We start from the raw sequence: 16,800 nt of genomic DNA, 5'->3' as shown, positions 1-16,800 counted from the left end.
TTTTCCTCAAGGACACTTAAACAAAACCCTACTACTGAAAATCTTGTGGCTTCATTCTCAAAGGCGCTAAGTACCTTTTCAAAAATCAAGCCACTGTTTCTTGAGGTATCATCTGAAAGATTCCTACACAGTAAACTGCATACTATTCTATCTTCATAATAAAGTTGGAGAGCTATATCATCCCTGCTGGGATTATCACCTGTGACTTCTAAAACTGACTCTCTCACAAATAAAAAATAAATAATAATAAACTATGTCAGCAGGACCACCAAGACAAGAAATCAAACCTATGTCCCCCACTTGGCAGTGCAAAGTATTACTACTGAGGGACTCTACACAGCTTTATAAAATAAAACAAGTAAAAAAAAAAAAACCCATCAAATTTTAAAAACTACTTGAAGTAATCTACAGTTTCCTTTAAAGCTAGATATAATCTTAGTAGCACAAACCAAGGTATTAAGTGACCCAATGTACTTTTGAGGGAGGTGCATATAAAATTCATGAGCTGTAATGTAATTGCTATGCTAGGCAATTTGAAGTGCACTTAGTAAAATGCTCCTGAACATCCTGGAGCAATGTCTCTGCCATAATATGAAGGACTGAATGGTATCCATGGCATGCAAATAATGTTATCTTTGCTGGAATTCTCCATATGTGATTGCCGCGGTCCTTTCGTGACTTGTGCTAATATATAAATATTCACTAATATATGTATATATATATAGCTATGCATAAACACACAGATATAGAAATGTAAAGAAAACAGTATTAGCCTACTAAAGTTTGCTGAGCATATGAATTACATCTAAAAATAATGGTCAGTAGTTTAAAAAGTGTATGACGAGTAAATAACAAGTGATATATAGGAGCAGGCATATACTTTCTGCAAAGTTGTTTTAAAACTTTACTGCTAACTTTCTGGAAACATAATCTTTGATGCAGTCATAGAATATGTGGCTATATCTATGTAAATTATGGATGAACTCAACTGTTAAGGGGAAGAACAAAAAATAGATAGCAGCAAGGAATGATTGAATAACCAGAACATTTTCTCTAACAAATACAGTTTGAACACACACAACTGAGTTTTTAGCATGAGCAAAACCTCAGATGTGAAAAGCAGCAGATAATTTTAGAAACAAATTTTAAAACTGTGAAATACAGTATCTCCATAACTAATAAACTCTCGTGCTTTGGAGAAACAAGTACTATCCTCGTTCTCGCCATATAGGTACACAATAGGCACATATCAATCCCCGAGTGTTTGGAGCATTCCCTGTAGAGTTTAGCCATTAATCCATTGACCACTCACAGACTTACCCGGCCTGCTGTTCCCAAAAGAACAGTAAACACCAGCTTATTAGTTATATGTTAGAACAAAGTTCTACTAAACACACAGATATATGTATAGTGAAAACAAGAATAAGTTTATTATCAAAGACCAGAGATTCAAGTGATAGTGAGTGAGAATACTGGAAATCAATGGTTATGTATAAATCAAAATCATAACATGATTTCCAGAGACTTAACTAACATGTTATCCTCCAGTCTAAAGAAGCATATCTCACCCAAAGTTGTCTCCAGCATTTTCAACCAAGCCTGGCTGAGACCCCTCTTTCATGAAGCAACTTGCTGTCCATTTACTTCCTAGGTGAAGGATGACAAGGTGTCTTCCTTGTCCCCCAAATATACCAGAACAAACTTTTGATGTGTTCCTCAAGATAGGGTTCCACCCTCCTCCACTGTTTACCTCTTCCTGTTAGTTTCCTTCTTAAGTTGCTGCCAGCTCTTCATTAGCATTTAGTTGCCCATTATGAACCAGACAATACTCAATTTACATATAGAGAGAGAGAGAGAGACAAAGATCTTGAGTCTTGAAAAAAAAATGCCTTTTCATCTTTCCTGATGACCAGCTCCCCAGCTGCACATGTTAAGAGCATAATTTTCAGTGTATATATGCATAACTCTTTATATAATATCTATACCTACATTTCACAATTATACTGATATCCAGAGTGACACTGGCTTTTATTAGAGACCTCACATGACATTCTTTGGAGAACTAGAATATAAATACCAGACCCAGGGATTCTTCTAACCTCTAATCTTTAAGACCACCGCCTGTTGGCATTAAGAGGTCCCACAGTCACAGACAGGTTATTGTAGTATTGTTTATTACAGGTATTCTAACACTTTCCTTTGAAGCATTTGATACCACCCGTTTTCAGCGACAGGACAATCAGCTAGCTGGAGCAAAAGAAAGAAAGAAAAAACACAGAAAGGAGAGGAAAGAGAGAGAGTTCTGCAATTCTGCAAGTGTTACATAGTTTTTATAGCCAGCCCCAAACTGAGTAGCAGCAGAGGTCCATGAACAAAATAACACACATACACATGGTAATTACTGTGCTTTTATGTACATGGAGATCAAATAAACCAAGTACACACAGCTAGTTAGATGTTTATGTTGCTTTCTGCATGCATTTAACCAATATTTGCACCCATTTGTGGAGAATGTACATGCAACTGCATATGTGCATATATTTTTGCATCCAGTAGAGGGCATCAGCTTTTTAAAATCTGACCCTAAATTTGCCCATAGTAACATAATACTCCAGTACTGAATTGTGAAATTACCATAAAAGTTTACTTTAGAAACTTTTAGAGATAAAGATACTGCATTTGGTAAAGATATTTGACTGGGAGGGACATTACAGGATTGTCAACATATTTTTGTGGGTGCTCCATAATCAATAATTGTTTGCCCCATCTCAAAATATTTTTTAAACATCAAATTTGTGTTTCAATAAACTAAAGAATATAATTAATTGTTTTCATTATAAATAGACTAATTTAGATGTCCTTCTAAAGAAGAACTTTGTACTAAATATGAATGCATAGAATTTTGGTCTTTAAAAGTTTTTTTTTTTTTAGGTGAAATCCCCACTCCTCTGACTTCCACAAGGTCAGGATTTCACTCATAGCACTTTTTCAGTAGCATACAGGATTGATAACCTGTAATATTGGAAATAAGAACAAATATGAAATCCTAATTCATTTGACATACAAGGATTTGGTAGAATGAAGAGAGAAAGAAAAGAGGAATGAGGGGGGATTTGATAGCTGCTTTCAACTACCTGAAAGGGGATTCCAAAGAGGTTGGATTGTCTAGATTGTTCTCAGTGGTAGCAGAGGACAGAACAAGGAGTAATGGTCTCAAGTTGCAGTGGGGGAGATTTAGGTGGGATATTAGGAAAAACTTTATCACTAGGAGCGTGGTGAAGCACTGGAATGGGTTACCTAAGGAGGTGGTGGAATCTCCTTCTTTAGAGGTTTTTAAGGTCAGGCTTAGATGGGATGATTTAGCTGGGGATTGGTCCTGCTTTGAGCAGGGGGTTGGACTAGATGACCTCCTGAGGTCCCTTCCAACCCTGATATTCTATGATTCTATTATTTGAATTTTATATAAAAATTTATAACATTGATTCATTAGATTTTAGGAACACTGAAGTTTTCAAGAAAAGAGCTATAAAAATAAAGGGTAAAAAGGATATGAGACCTAAGGAAAAAAGAAATAAAATATTTTAAAAAATCCAAAGAATCAATATAATTTTAATGTACTGTATTTTTTTTTGAAAGTTAGTTCTCTTCTACAGCTTTAAAAAGGATTCTACATGATAAAAGTAATTTGGGGCTATTATACTCCCTTTCTCTAAATCAAGGGTCAGCAACCTGCGGAACGTGGGCTGATTTTTGGTGGCACGCTGAGCCAGCTGGGGTCCCAGCCGCCGGCCCCTTGCCAACCCGCTGCCAGCCTGGATGGATGGAACCCGGGCCGGCAGCGAGCTGAGCAGGGCCGGTGGCCAGGACCCTGGCTGGCAGGGGCCGGCAGACAGAACCCCAGAGTGGCAGCGTGATGAGCCGCTCAGCCCGCTGCCGGTCTGGGGTTCCGTCTGCTGCCCGCACTGCCGGTCTGGCATGCGAAACCTTTTACTAGTGTAAGCAGAGTCAGGATGAGCTCTACCCTGACATCTGGTGGTGAATTATGGCGAGTGTGGAAAAGAACTCCAGGGGCTAATCTTGTTTGCATAGGCACACCCACTCGCCTGGCATGAAACAGCAGCAACTGAAAGTGGTTACATTGGCTGCTGTGGGATCCCTAGTTTCTCTGTTATTGGGGCAGGAAGAATAAAGTTTTGTTACCCTGATTCTGTGAATCAAGGCCAGTGGAACTGTTGTATGACAGAAGGACTGAGTGAGTCCTTCACCATTACCTAAGTAGCACTAGCTTGACAAGGGGCATGGGTTACAAAACCCAGTGAATTGAGAGAGGACGGGGACAGGTATTTGTACCTGATGGTATGGGCCCCCTCTGAGGGTTTGAAATACCAATTGTACCACCTCCTCTCTCCACTGTTGAATGTCAGAGCTAACTTTGATTCCATTAGGAGTCTAGCTACAGGCTGCTGAGCTGAATTCACTTTGGGCCAATGGTGCACCAGCACTGGGGCTCCCCTACTATACTATGAGCTGAAATCGCTAAGAGCTGAAATCACAAAAGAGCTAAAGTTATTAAGAGCTGAGATCACTGAGTGCTGTGTTAACTAGTGGGGGAGCCTGAAGCTATATTGCTCAGCAGCTGACGGAGCAATTTGTGGGGACGACTGGAAGAGCAGCAAGCGGCGTGGGGCCGGTTGGAGCGGCCCAAGGAACGGCAAGCGGAGCTGTTTGCGGGGATGGCTGGAACGGCTCACAGGTCGGTGAGCGGAGCGGAGCAGTTTACGGGGGCGTCTGGAACGGCTCACAGGTCAGTGAGCGGAGCGGAGCGGAGCAGTTTGCGGGGACGTCTGGAGCGGCTCGTAGAGCAGAGCAGTTCGTGGGATGGCAGGAAAGTGGACTGGCTCGTGGTGAAGGCTGCGGCGGAACCCCCACGGAAAAACAGACGGCTGGCCAGCCTCGGATCACGTAAGGTGCCCCTTAACACCCTGCGTGCCCCCCCCCCTTTGCTCTGGGGCTGCACTGACCAGGGACAGAGACTTTGGGGGTTGTTGGACTTTTGGGACTTTGGGTGGTTGCTGGACCCAAGAGACTTTGGGGGTGTTGGACTTTGGGGACTCTGGGTGATTTTTGGGTTGCTGGATTCAAGAACCAAAGGGAAAGGACACAGCCCAATTTGCTGGGGTGGGTTTTGCTCATGGTTTGTGTTAGGAATCCTGTTTGTGGTGTTTTTCCAATTTTATGCTGATGTCGTTTACCTCATGTTATTAAACATTTTCTGCTACACTCAGACTCCGTGCTTGCGAGAGGGGAAGTATTGCCTCTTAGAGGTACCCAGGGGAGTGGTATGTAATTGTCCCAGGTCACTGGGTGGGGGCTCGAGCCGGTTTTGCATTTTGTTATTGAAACGGAACCCCTAGATACAGAACCCGGCCCTTGTTGCTGCCAACTTAGATGGGCAGAAGGGTTACACTAGCATGCGAAACCTTAAATTAATGAAGACTTGGCACACCATTTCTCAAAGGTTGCCAATCCCTGCTCTAAATAAACATAGCAATTTACACAAAAAAACTGTACTGAAAATGAGGACAAAAGAGATTAGACTTCAGTAAACATAGCCGGAAAAAAGTCGAACGGCAAGGACAAAGTGCACAGGGAACTGAGTTTAGGGCTAAGCTACTAATTGCAGATGGCATTATTATTTATATGGCACCCCAGGTGTGCATTCACTATATTTAAATGTAGTGACAGTGAGTTCAGCCTAGCAAGGAAAGATAAGACCAAAAGTCCAAAAAAGAATGAGTCACTTTTATGAAGATATAATTGTAACATCTATCTGAAGTTAATCAAAGATGAAATCATCTCCGCAGTAATGAAGAGTAGGGAGAGGTAAATGGTTCAGTGAACTAATGCAGATCTGATTCTAGTAACTGGCTTCATATTTTCAAATGGAAATGAGGCTTTTTATATCAACCTGATTTGGATTCCATCTGCAAACTACTTGCCCTGTTTCTCTGAAAGAGTTACTGAAAATGTAGGCGAGAAAGAGGGTAACTTTACAAGTTTCAGGAAAACTAGAAGTTTGGGCTGGATGTGCATGGAAGAGGTCATATTACCTGTATTGTTATGGAGGTTTATTAGTCACTTTGGGCCTGGTATTTTCAGAAGTTCTGAGTACCGACACTACAGGTCAACAGAAGCTACCCTCCTCTTAAAATGAGGCCATTAAAAGATAATAGAGATGCATAAATCTTAACAGATTAAACATATTCTATTTCCACTTAGCATTCTGAGCTCTAAATCAGCTTATTTGCCACTCATGCTGCCACAGTCCAAAATGCTGGCAATATTTTATTATTAAAGTTACCCTTAGAGGCAAAGGAAATACTAAAAATAATTAATCCAAGAAAGAATGCTATTTAAATGTTGATTCATGGTAGTTCTGTAAGTCAAGCAGCCAGAAGACATAAAATATTACTATATAACCTTAGAATTATATCTCTTAGGAATTTGTATTGACATTTTATAACGCACAGATTTCATCCATATTGATTTAGAACATTGGAATAAATGTACTTTATGTCAAATTCCCATTAGCAATAGCAGTCATTGTATGCATAACTTCCTGAGCATTACACCGGAATTTAAGCTCATTAGGTTCAGTCAGAGTTAGTTTCAAATTAGAACGAAAATGAAAATAATGCTGAAATGAGACGGGGGGGAAAGGGGGAAGACGACATAATAAAGTCTATTTGAAATGAAAATGGTACATTAACTCCACAGAATGCCATCCAGGCAAACTCATTTATACTAGTGTGAAGCTTGAATACTCAGGAAACGTCACTATTCCAGTGCTAGTTATGTGTTTTACAGTCTCAGCATACAGCAACCCTCTTATAGCCATGACTGAATTTAAAATCACATGGCATGACAAATCTTGGGAAATCGATTCCTACGGTAGGGAAAGGAACTTTCTCTTTAATCATTTGCATGACCAGTTTTCTCAGTCTTGGGCAGCTTCCTAATTCATTAGAAGAGGACCATTTCATGCTTAATCTGCAGCCACTCTGCTCTCCAAAAGACATCAGACCTCATTTTACAAGGTGATTTTTAATTTTACATCAGGAAAAAAACCTACTAGACAGATGCTACTTTATAAATATAACCTTTTTAGATATAAAATTATATGCTCATAAATTACTTTGTAAAACAGTTAAATATATTTCAATGTAGATTAAATGGCCAAGATTTATTAAAGTGTATCTCTTCAGCTGGCAAGATGCTATCTTATGCCCCAAACCTGCAATTCCATTGACACAGTTGGATGCCTGTGCTCATGCAGAGCCCACTGAAGTCAATGGGGCTCCATTAAAGTGCAAGGATCAGCTGCATAGATGCCATTACAGGACTGATGAAATAATGTACTAAACAAAGAATGTGGGGAGATCTGGAAGACTCACAAAATATGCCCTTCCAATTGTTGTAGCAGCCTGGGGAAAAAACGGCATTTTAGCAACCAGACCAATGAGGTAACAAAAATGAAGTCCAATCTCAAGATCATAACTCTACAAATCACTTTTTAATGGGTTTTGGCCAAAATTTTCAAACTTTCAGTCCTAAAGTTAGGAATCTATATCCGTAATTAGGCACCTTTTGAGCAAAGCACATTATCTACTTAACTAACTTTAAGCACCTGCTTAAGTCCATCCCTACTTAGCAAGCCACTTAAGCATATGCTTAATGACATGTGTAAGTCTCACTGATGTCAACTTTAAAGTTAAGCATATGCTTAATGCGCTGCTGAATAAACATGGACTTGTATACTTTATTTCAGTGCTTTGTTGAAACGGAGTCCTAACTACATGAAATAATAGGCTCTAGGTGTTCAATACCTCTGAAAATTAGCACACCTATTTAAGTGTCTTAAACGTGGATATAATTGACTACATTAAAGTACCCATATGAATTTTGGCCTTGATATTTTGAGATTTAACTTCATTTATGGGAGAATAGGGCTAATAGTCTCATGCCACACTATCCAGGCTGAAGTTGGAAAATAGTGTTAAAAAATGTAACTTTAAATTACATTTACCTGTTTCAACATCTGTTAAATGAAGCATAGAATCAAAGCCTCCACTGAGAATTCTTCTTCCACACAAAGACCACTGAGCAGTTCGAACAGCACAACTGTGACAGGAGTACGTTTTTAAACAACAGCCTGTATCTACAGCATTCCATATCTTAAAAAGAAACACAATGACAATTCTAAATACAAATTTTAAAACATCAGTAATTAAATTATTCAACCTGCTGATAAAGAATTAGAACAAATCAATTAGCCCAGCTGAGAAAGCTTCATATGGTTTAACAGATTTGATTTTGCTATGAGGATGGGATTAAAGTAATACTGCACTCCCTTAAATTATGAAAATATTTTTACAGATCATAGAAATGTAGGGTTGGAAGAGACCTCGAAATCAGCTAGTCCAGTCCACTGTGCTGAGGCAGGACCAAGTAAACCTAGACCATCCCTGACATGTTTGTCCAACCTGTTTTTAAAAACCTCCAATTATGGGCATTCCCCAAACTCCCAAAAGCCTATTTCAAAACTTAACTACCTTTATAGTTGGAAAGTTTTTCCTAATATCCAACCTAAATCTCCCTTGCTGCAGATTAGGCTCATTACTTCTTGTGCTGGACATGGAGAACAATTGATCCTCATCCTCTTTATAACAACCCTTAACAGATTTGAAATGAACATGCCCAGGTTTTTTAACCTTTCCTCATAGGTCAGGTTCCCTAACACTTTTATCGTTTTTGTTGCTCGCCTCTGGACTCTGTCCAAGTTGTCCACATTTTTCTTAAAGTGTGACACAGAAACACAGTACTCCAGCTGAGGCCTCATCAATATCGAGTAGAGTGGTACAATTACCTCCCATGTCTTACATACAACATTTCTGTTAATAAATCCCAGAATTATATTAGCACCACATTGTTGACTCATATTCAATTTGTGATCCACTAGAACCCCCAAATTCCTTTCACCAATTCTACTACCTAGCCAGTTATTCCCCATTTTGTAGTTGTGTATTTGATTTTTCCTCTTAAGTGTAGTGTTTTATACTTATCTTTACTGAATTTCATCTTGTTGAATTCAGACAAATTTTCCAATTTGTCAAGGTCATTTTGAATGCTAATCCTATCCGCCAAAATGCTTGCAACCCATCCCAACTCGGTGTCATCTGCAAATTTTATAAACAGATTCTCAACTCATTATCCAAGTCAATAATGAAAATATTAAATAGTATCAGACCCAGGACTGACCCCTGTGGGACCCCACTAAATAAATACACACTCCCAGTTTGATAGCAAGCCATTGATAACTACTCTTTGAATATGAACAGGAGTACTTGTGGCACCTTACAGACTAACAAATTTATTTGAGCATAAGCCCACGAAAGCTTATGCTCAAATAAATTTGTTCGTCTCTAAGGTGCCACAAGTACTCCTGGTCTTTTTGTGGATACAGACTAACACGGCTGCTACTCTGAAATCTTTGAATATGGTCTTTCAACCAGTTGTGCACCCCCTTTATAGTAATTTCACCTAAATCGAATTTCCCTAGTTTGCTTATAAGAAAGTCACATGGGATGGTGTCAAAAGCCTTATTAGCAAAAGAATAAAGACAATAAGCATTTTTGTGGCAGGCATAATTTCCTGAGAATTCATAAACTGTTCTCAGTGGCAGCTCTTATCAGACCTTCCCACTGCCATTCCCTCGTCTCCTTCCATGGTGAGAAACAACCCAAACAACTCCTGTTTGTTCCCTCGTTTCTCTCCCACATACTTCACCTGTAATCAACCCCATTTGGTAGTGAACAGGAACCCTGGCAGACTACAGATCTGAGATCTGCCTATACGTTGGCTAGGCCTGATTCTTCAATCTTGCAAATACTAATTTCAGGCAGCATTTTGCCACTCTCAAACTTTGCTTAAGAACTAGATATGAATATTGTCATAGAGACTTGGGTAGGGTTCTCTAAAGTGCTCAGCACTGGCCTAATTCTAGCTTCAATTGAAGCAAAGTTAGGCCAATCTGAGCACTTCTGAAAATCCCACCTCTACTGATTACCTTAAATCTTTAAAGCATTAGGAAAAACAAAAGAGTATTCAATCTTTAACTTTTCTGGAATGTTGTATTCTAGTTCACATTTTAAAAACAAAAACAATTATTTGATAAAGGAAAAAGTAATGATTTTCTGAATCAAAGTAGCTGTCACAAGGTATTTATAGCAACTATTAACTATTTTTAATTATGATTTGGGTTATCAAATATGCAGTACACCTCATTAATCAAAAACACACATTCTATATGCAGAGTTTATCATATATTATGACAATCAAAATTTATCAAATTATATGTGAAAAATAATATCTAGCAAGTTCAGATTTGAGATTAGGTTAACTATTGATTTTTATTATTAATATTTTGCTGCAAACAACACTGGCTTATACAATCTGACTATATCACTTATTGCTATATCTATTATTTGTCTCAGGCAAAACAATTTTTTCCAATTATTTGGCTTCCAGACAAATATTACAATTAGCTGCTAAGTGAACCCCAATGTGTTTTCACTGCCAGTATTAGTAGTGCAAGAAGATCGATGTTTTAATGGTGCTAGATAACAATTTTATTGTACTTGCAGTTGAAAATTGAAAACCAGATGGTATATGGCTTAAAGTTATAACAGAAATACTAAGAATCTTTGTGATTTGTCACTATATTACCATCATACTAAGGCCTTGTCTACACTACACAGTCAGCTTTTGTCGATAAAACAGTGGAGGTGTACACACTGAAATGCTCCTCCTGCCAATGTAATATATGCTACGCCAACATAATAAAATCACCTCAACAAGAGGCATAGGGCTTATTTCAGTAAAGTTAGGGTGACGTGTCTGTGTAGACACTGGGGTCCTTACATCAGCTGTTGGCTGTTATCCATTGGAGCCATGAAATTGTCAAGAAAGCTGGCTCCCAGGTCCTGAGCCGGGTTGCTTAGAGGTCTCTGCTCCAAGCCAGGCTGCCACCCAGGCTCCTGGCTTCGGCTGCTGCCTGGGCTCCCAACTCCCCGCTGGGAACCTTACTGTCTCCTGGTGTCCCGGCTCCCTGCCAGGAGCATGGCAGCCGACTGGACTCCAGGTGTGGATCTCCCTGCCGGAGGTGAGAACCCCTGGGTGGCTTTCAGCCCCGCCCCCCACTCCCAGCTCCCCCACACAGCCCCTCTTCAGTAAGTGGAAGAACTCCTGGTGCGGACATGCACCACCAACAGAACTAGGGTAGTGTGGACATGTGGTGGCTGTAACTCGAGCTAAAATAGGTCGATTTAAGATTGTAGTGTAGACAGCCTAAATCTTGCTGCATATTTCAAACAAAAGTTGCCTGTAAGCTCACCAAAGACAGTCTTTATTCTTTCTATCCTAATTAACTACTCATTTTTAAGCCTTGATCTGTATTATTATTTATATAATGGTTGAAATGTGCTCAGCAATTTACAGAACATAGAAAAGACACAGTCCCTGCTTCCAAGAGCTTATCTAAGAAACACAAGGGCCAAATTCTGCCCTCATTTACAGCCAAGCAACTCCACTGAATTCAATTATTAATTAGTAAGATACAGTTGATTATGGTTCTATATTTAAAACAATTAAATGTGCATTAAAGGCAAAATGAATGCTGTCAATGTCAACACGTGACTGGTTGTCTTTTTCATTGTAATAACAGCATAGATCAGGAACACTACGCTGTAAGAAGAAAACAGCAAAAGAAAAAGATTTTGTATTTATTTTTATCTCCTTCATCATCTTTTTTTCTTTTTACTGGACTAGAAAGGGTTACTGTCTGGGAAGGATTTGTTGATAGCATTACCTGTATAACAGACCACTCTTCACAGGCAAGATTCTGTCTTATGACACTGCTTCGAAGTATCCCCATAACACGTACTGAATATAATTTTACTCTGATAAGCAACCAATTCTTGTTAGTTCCTTCACTGGTCATTTAAGCAGGCTTCACAAAGTTGTATCCTAACTATTCTACCCTAACTATGAGCAGGGAAATCAAGAAAAAAAACATTAAAATACTTTTGGAAATAAGGTTCTATCATCTTTTAATGACTTTTAACAATCACTTCAGACATTACTATACAAAAAAAGGAGTTAATTATGTCCAGGAGCTATTTTAGCATGAGGAAGCTAATGAATGAATCAAGATGAAAGGAAAAACAGGTGGTAAATGCTTCAAAAAAATTTCCCTATCATGTTTTAACGATTAAATATGAAAAAGCAATTTCCTCAAGAAAGGAAAAACAAAACAAGCTTTAACAGCATTGCATGGTTTTGGTTTAAGAATAGAAAATCTGTATAATAGAGAAAAATGTGTAACACAGATCGTGCTTTATGTTCTTCTCCATTTTATGGAAGGGAGCAAACATTTTACACCTATGGATGTAAACCATTAGAGACTGAGTGGAAGGGAAAAGTCACTAAATGGCGTCCTTTCCATTTCCACCCCATAAGCTTCCATCAATTGCTTTCACCTATATAATGTTTGATGTGGAACATATGTCTTTTAGGGGTGAGGTGGCCAGTTACGAGAAGTGGAGTTGGAATGCAGTTGCTTTGGAGGCATGACCCTATGCAAATTAACCTGATTCTGCAGAAGATGTTGCTGTTAGTTAATGCTAATAGGTTCAGCATCTACTGTAGCTTCACACCCAACTTTAAGAGACACTCGAAAAATGTAGAGATCGCACAATAAAAGCAAAGCAACACAATAAATGCAAGGCTACACAATAAAAGTTGTCAATGTTATGTGTAGGGCAATGATCAGGGGCTCAGAAAGGGACGTTCCATGTCAAACAAAATTCCTTAAGGTTTGCTCCAGAGTTTCTTACAAATCTCTGGCCTACGTGGTTTTGGCTAGACACAGCTCAGTGATATAGACACAGCTCTCTGCCCTGCTGTGGGAAGGATAGCATGCTGCATTTTTTCCAAAAGAACTCACCAGTTTTAAATGTAAGTATGCCTTTGCCTGTGGAAGACGAAAAATATGGCCTATTGTTTACAAGAATCTGAGGCTACCAAAGAGACCAGTGATATCGCAGGGAGCCCCTAAAATACCAATTATAATGATGTAGTCATACATATGAAAAACAATACTAAGATAAGCCACTGACCGAGAAGGACATCAAGGAACAAGCTTGGTGTTCAAGAGTCAAGGTAAGATTGTCCAAGGAAACTAGTTGTGCACTTTCCATGTGAATAGTAAACTATTCAGAGGTTGAAAGTCATGCATGAACAACTGTGATGGAATGGGATATATCGGAGTTAAATTATTAACTCTATCTTGTTCTCTGTATGAAGTGTTGGATACTGTGACTGCACAAGTCTGGACATGTCCAAATACAACCTATCAAACTGCATTCTGGACAGCTGTCCTACCTGGGAAAGGTGCTTGACACCTCATTGAAGGACTATCACCAAGAAACCATCAACTTTGATTGGGATGGGATGGTTATTGAGAGATAATGAGAAAATGGACTTTCTACTAAGCAGCCCATATTGGGGGCTAGGGTAAGCATGCCTGGAAGGGGGTTGGAGCTTCCCCATGGAGCACATGGCAGAGAAAGAGAAGCTTAATTAAAGAACAAGGTTCTGCTTTGTACAGAGGGATCAACCCTCGCCACACATAAGACTTGCAGGAGGGTGTTAGCAGGAGGTAGTCTGACTATCCTGAAAAGCTGACAAACATTAGATTCACAAGAAGGGGTGAGATCAGACCAGGGAAATCTGTGTCTCAGGCAGGCTGTCCTTACCCACACGCAGCTGCGTAGGGCACCAGGAAATTTGGGGCACCAAATTTCCTGGTGTCCTACATAGCTGTGTGCCACTCCAGCCCCTGCTCCACCTCTTCCCCATGGCCCCCGCCCCTGCTCTGCCCCTTCTCACCCCTGCTCCGCCCCAGCCCCGCCCCCACTCCACCCCTTCCCCAAAGTCCCCACCCCTGTTCCTCCCTAACCCCGCCCCCACTCCACTCCTTCCCCTGAGGACTGCAGCAGGGGTCAGGCCTGCACTCACAAGGCAGTGGTAAGTGGAGTGACCCGGCCCCAGCCCGCTCTGTGCCGCCAGCTCCCAGTCACGCCACCGGTGAGTGCTGGGGGGCAGTTTCCTTCTTCCCCCCAAGCCCCAAGGGTCACTCCACTTCCCGCCGCCCTGTGAGTGCGGAGTCGGGCCTGCCCTGCACTCACCGGATGGCAGGAAGTGGAGCGACCCGGCCCCAACCCACTCCGCCGGCTCCTTTTAGAGGTAAAGTTTCTTTGGTTATGAAATTCCTTTGCTAAGCCTGTGTTCCTTCCTTTCCCACTATGTTTTCTTCAAAGGGGCTTAACTAGAAGTTTGGAGTGCCCACAGCTTAGCTGGAGCTCTGGGGGAAAGTGTGCTAGGGACCGGTAGGACTCTGGGGGTCTCAGACACTGATTTTGGGGTCTAGAATGGCAGTGACACCCAAGGAAGGGCATCAGAGCCAGGTCTGAGCCTGGGAGTCTGTCCTAGAGTCTCAGAGCTAGAAACAGTGACTAAACTCTACCCAGATTCAGTCGGCTTGGAAGCATGTGGGACCTGATTGGGTCCACTGAGAAAAGACTGGTTTCAGAGTGGTAGCCGTGTTAGTCTGTATCAGCAAAAAGAATGAGGAGTACTTGTGGCACCTTAGAGACTAACAAATGTATTTGAGCATAAGCTTTAATGGGCTAAAACCCGGTGACCATATAGGGAGGTACAGGGCAAGGATGTAATACAAGCCACTGATTTTCAATGCCAGGAGACAGAACATTCTTGGGGGCAGGTCCAAAACTGTGGAATGAATTCTCCCACAATGAAGGGCCATCACAAACCACAGCACTTACTGCTCCAGTGCAAGGTGCATTTCACTAATATCAATACACAGTATTTTTTTTAAAAAAACTATCAAAACAAGACACTCCAATGAATGCATGGGGAGAGGATGAGAGAACAAACATGACATGACAGATGTTAGTCATGTTGTTTAATACATTGCTGGAAGGCACTGAGATACTACAACGATGAGCACAGTATAAGAACCTATACATAACAGAATTGAGGCAACGGGATAGAACAAAGCATAATTCGTAAATATCCAAAAGTGAAGCTCTTTGGAGATGCATTACGTGAATTCATGTCGAAAACTTTCAGTCAATCTGAATCTGCATTTTTCAGGTAAAAGGTTTTGGGAGAAAAGTTTTATCTGGCTATATATGGAGCATGAATTTACATATTAAATCTATAAAAAGAACAACAATTGGGGGCATATAAGGACTTCATTAAAAATATAGACTGAGATATTCATACTCCTTGATACATATATATTAATACCTATTTAGTCTTATGGGATTCCAGGCAATCATGCAAATCTCAGCTATAAAGTTGGAAAGAATTTATCTTTGATTCCTTTTACCTATCTTGACATAGAAAGCTATTTTTAAAGTAGGTGTCACATGCCACATTCTTTCAAAACTCTAAATCTTTTAACATGCTCAGCATTATCACTGGATGAAACACAAAAACATCTTTGCATTTTTCTTTTCTTTTTACTAAGTTCGCTCTTTTATCCCATGACAATGGATTGGATTTTCAATTGCTTAGCTAACAAGTTAAACTCACACACTTCAATGTGCTACTTTGAAAATATTACTTTAAAATGTGACAGTACACGATTTCAATTATGAACAATAATCTTTTTATCCCTTCCGTTCATAAAGTTTGTTTATTCGTTTTTCTTTTTTTCCCTCAAGAAAGAATATGGCTCTCTTTTTAATCCTGTGGCATTGTTCCTACCTCTGTGGTTATAATGAAATGTTGACACAACAGTAAAAAAACACCTCTTCTCAGGCGTTTAAATAAATATACTGTTTTAGTTCTTTCAGTCAAGAAACCAAACTTGTCTACAGATTAGACTGTAATAACTCAATATTTTGAGGCAGCACAATGCCAAGATTCAGACGAAATTCAAAAAATGTTTCTACTTGAATGAACTGAACTTTTAGTTTTTGGAATTTTTCCAGTCCAGTAAGTTTATACCGTATTTCTGCCATTGCCAATCAGTTTTACTGTACATATGCATTCCCCAAATTTAAAACTATGATTTCTGGGCCAGTATGGTGCCAGTAGAATTTCTTTAGTTTTACATTGCCTGATCCTCTCTGCTGTTCTCTATTAGCATAGGTGCTGGAACTAGGGATATTAGCGGTTGCTGCCGCACATCCTGGCTTGAAATTGTTTCCAATATATACAGGGTTTACAGTTTGGTTCAATGGCTCTCAGCACCCCCACTATACAAATTGTTCCAACACCCCGGTCTATTAGGCTTTGTCTACACTACGCACCTTATAGCGACACTGCTGTGCCGCTACAGCCGTGCCGCAAAAAGGCACACAGCGTAGCCGTTGTTTGTCGGCAAGAGAGAGCTCTCCCATCAAGAAAAAACTTCCACCCCCAACAAGCAGCGGTAGCGAGAGCGCTCCTGCCGACAAAGCACTGTTCACACCGGCGCTTTTCGTCGGCAAAACTTTTGCCTTTCGGAGGGGTGGGGTGGGGGTCATACCTCTGAACGACAAAAGTTTTGTCGTTCAGTTGCCAGTGTAGACACTATTATCCTCTTCAAACACAATAAAAAAGAGAATCTGACAGATATAACTAAAAGAACCGTACTGGTACCACAATGGC

General features: G+C 40.2%; 1 protein-coding gene across 1 annotated transcript in view; it reads right to left on the bottom strand.

Moving 5' to 3' along the window:
- WDR25 (WD repeat domain 25) overlaps nt 1–16,800 on the bottom strand; it is a 102,534-nt gene that overhangs the window by 41,621 nt on the left and 44,113 nt on the right. The window contains exon 2 of the mRNA XM_026651337.1: nt 8,087–8,259. Coding sequence (XP_026507122.1) covers nt 8,087–8,259 — 173 coding nt within the window. The remainder of the gene's footprint in view (nt 1–8,086; nt 8,260–16,800) is intronic.

The sequence above is a fragment of the Terrapene carolina genome, unplaced genomic scaffold (genome assembly GCF_002925995.2).
Source record: "Terrapene carolina triunguis isolate 2854851 unplaced genomic scaffold, T_m_triunguis-2.0 Scaffold96, whole genome shotgun sequence".
Classification (NCBI taxonomy): Eukaryota; Metazoa; Chordata; order Testudines; family Emydidae; genus Terrapene; species Terrapene triunguis.
Note: the sequence above shows the minus strand (reverse complement) of the source record. Positions and strands in the feature narration are given on the sequence as shown.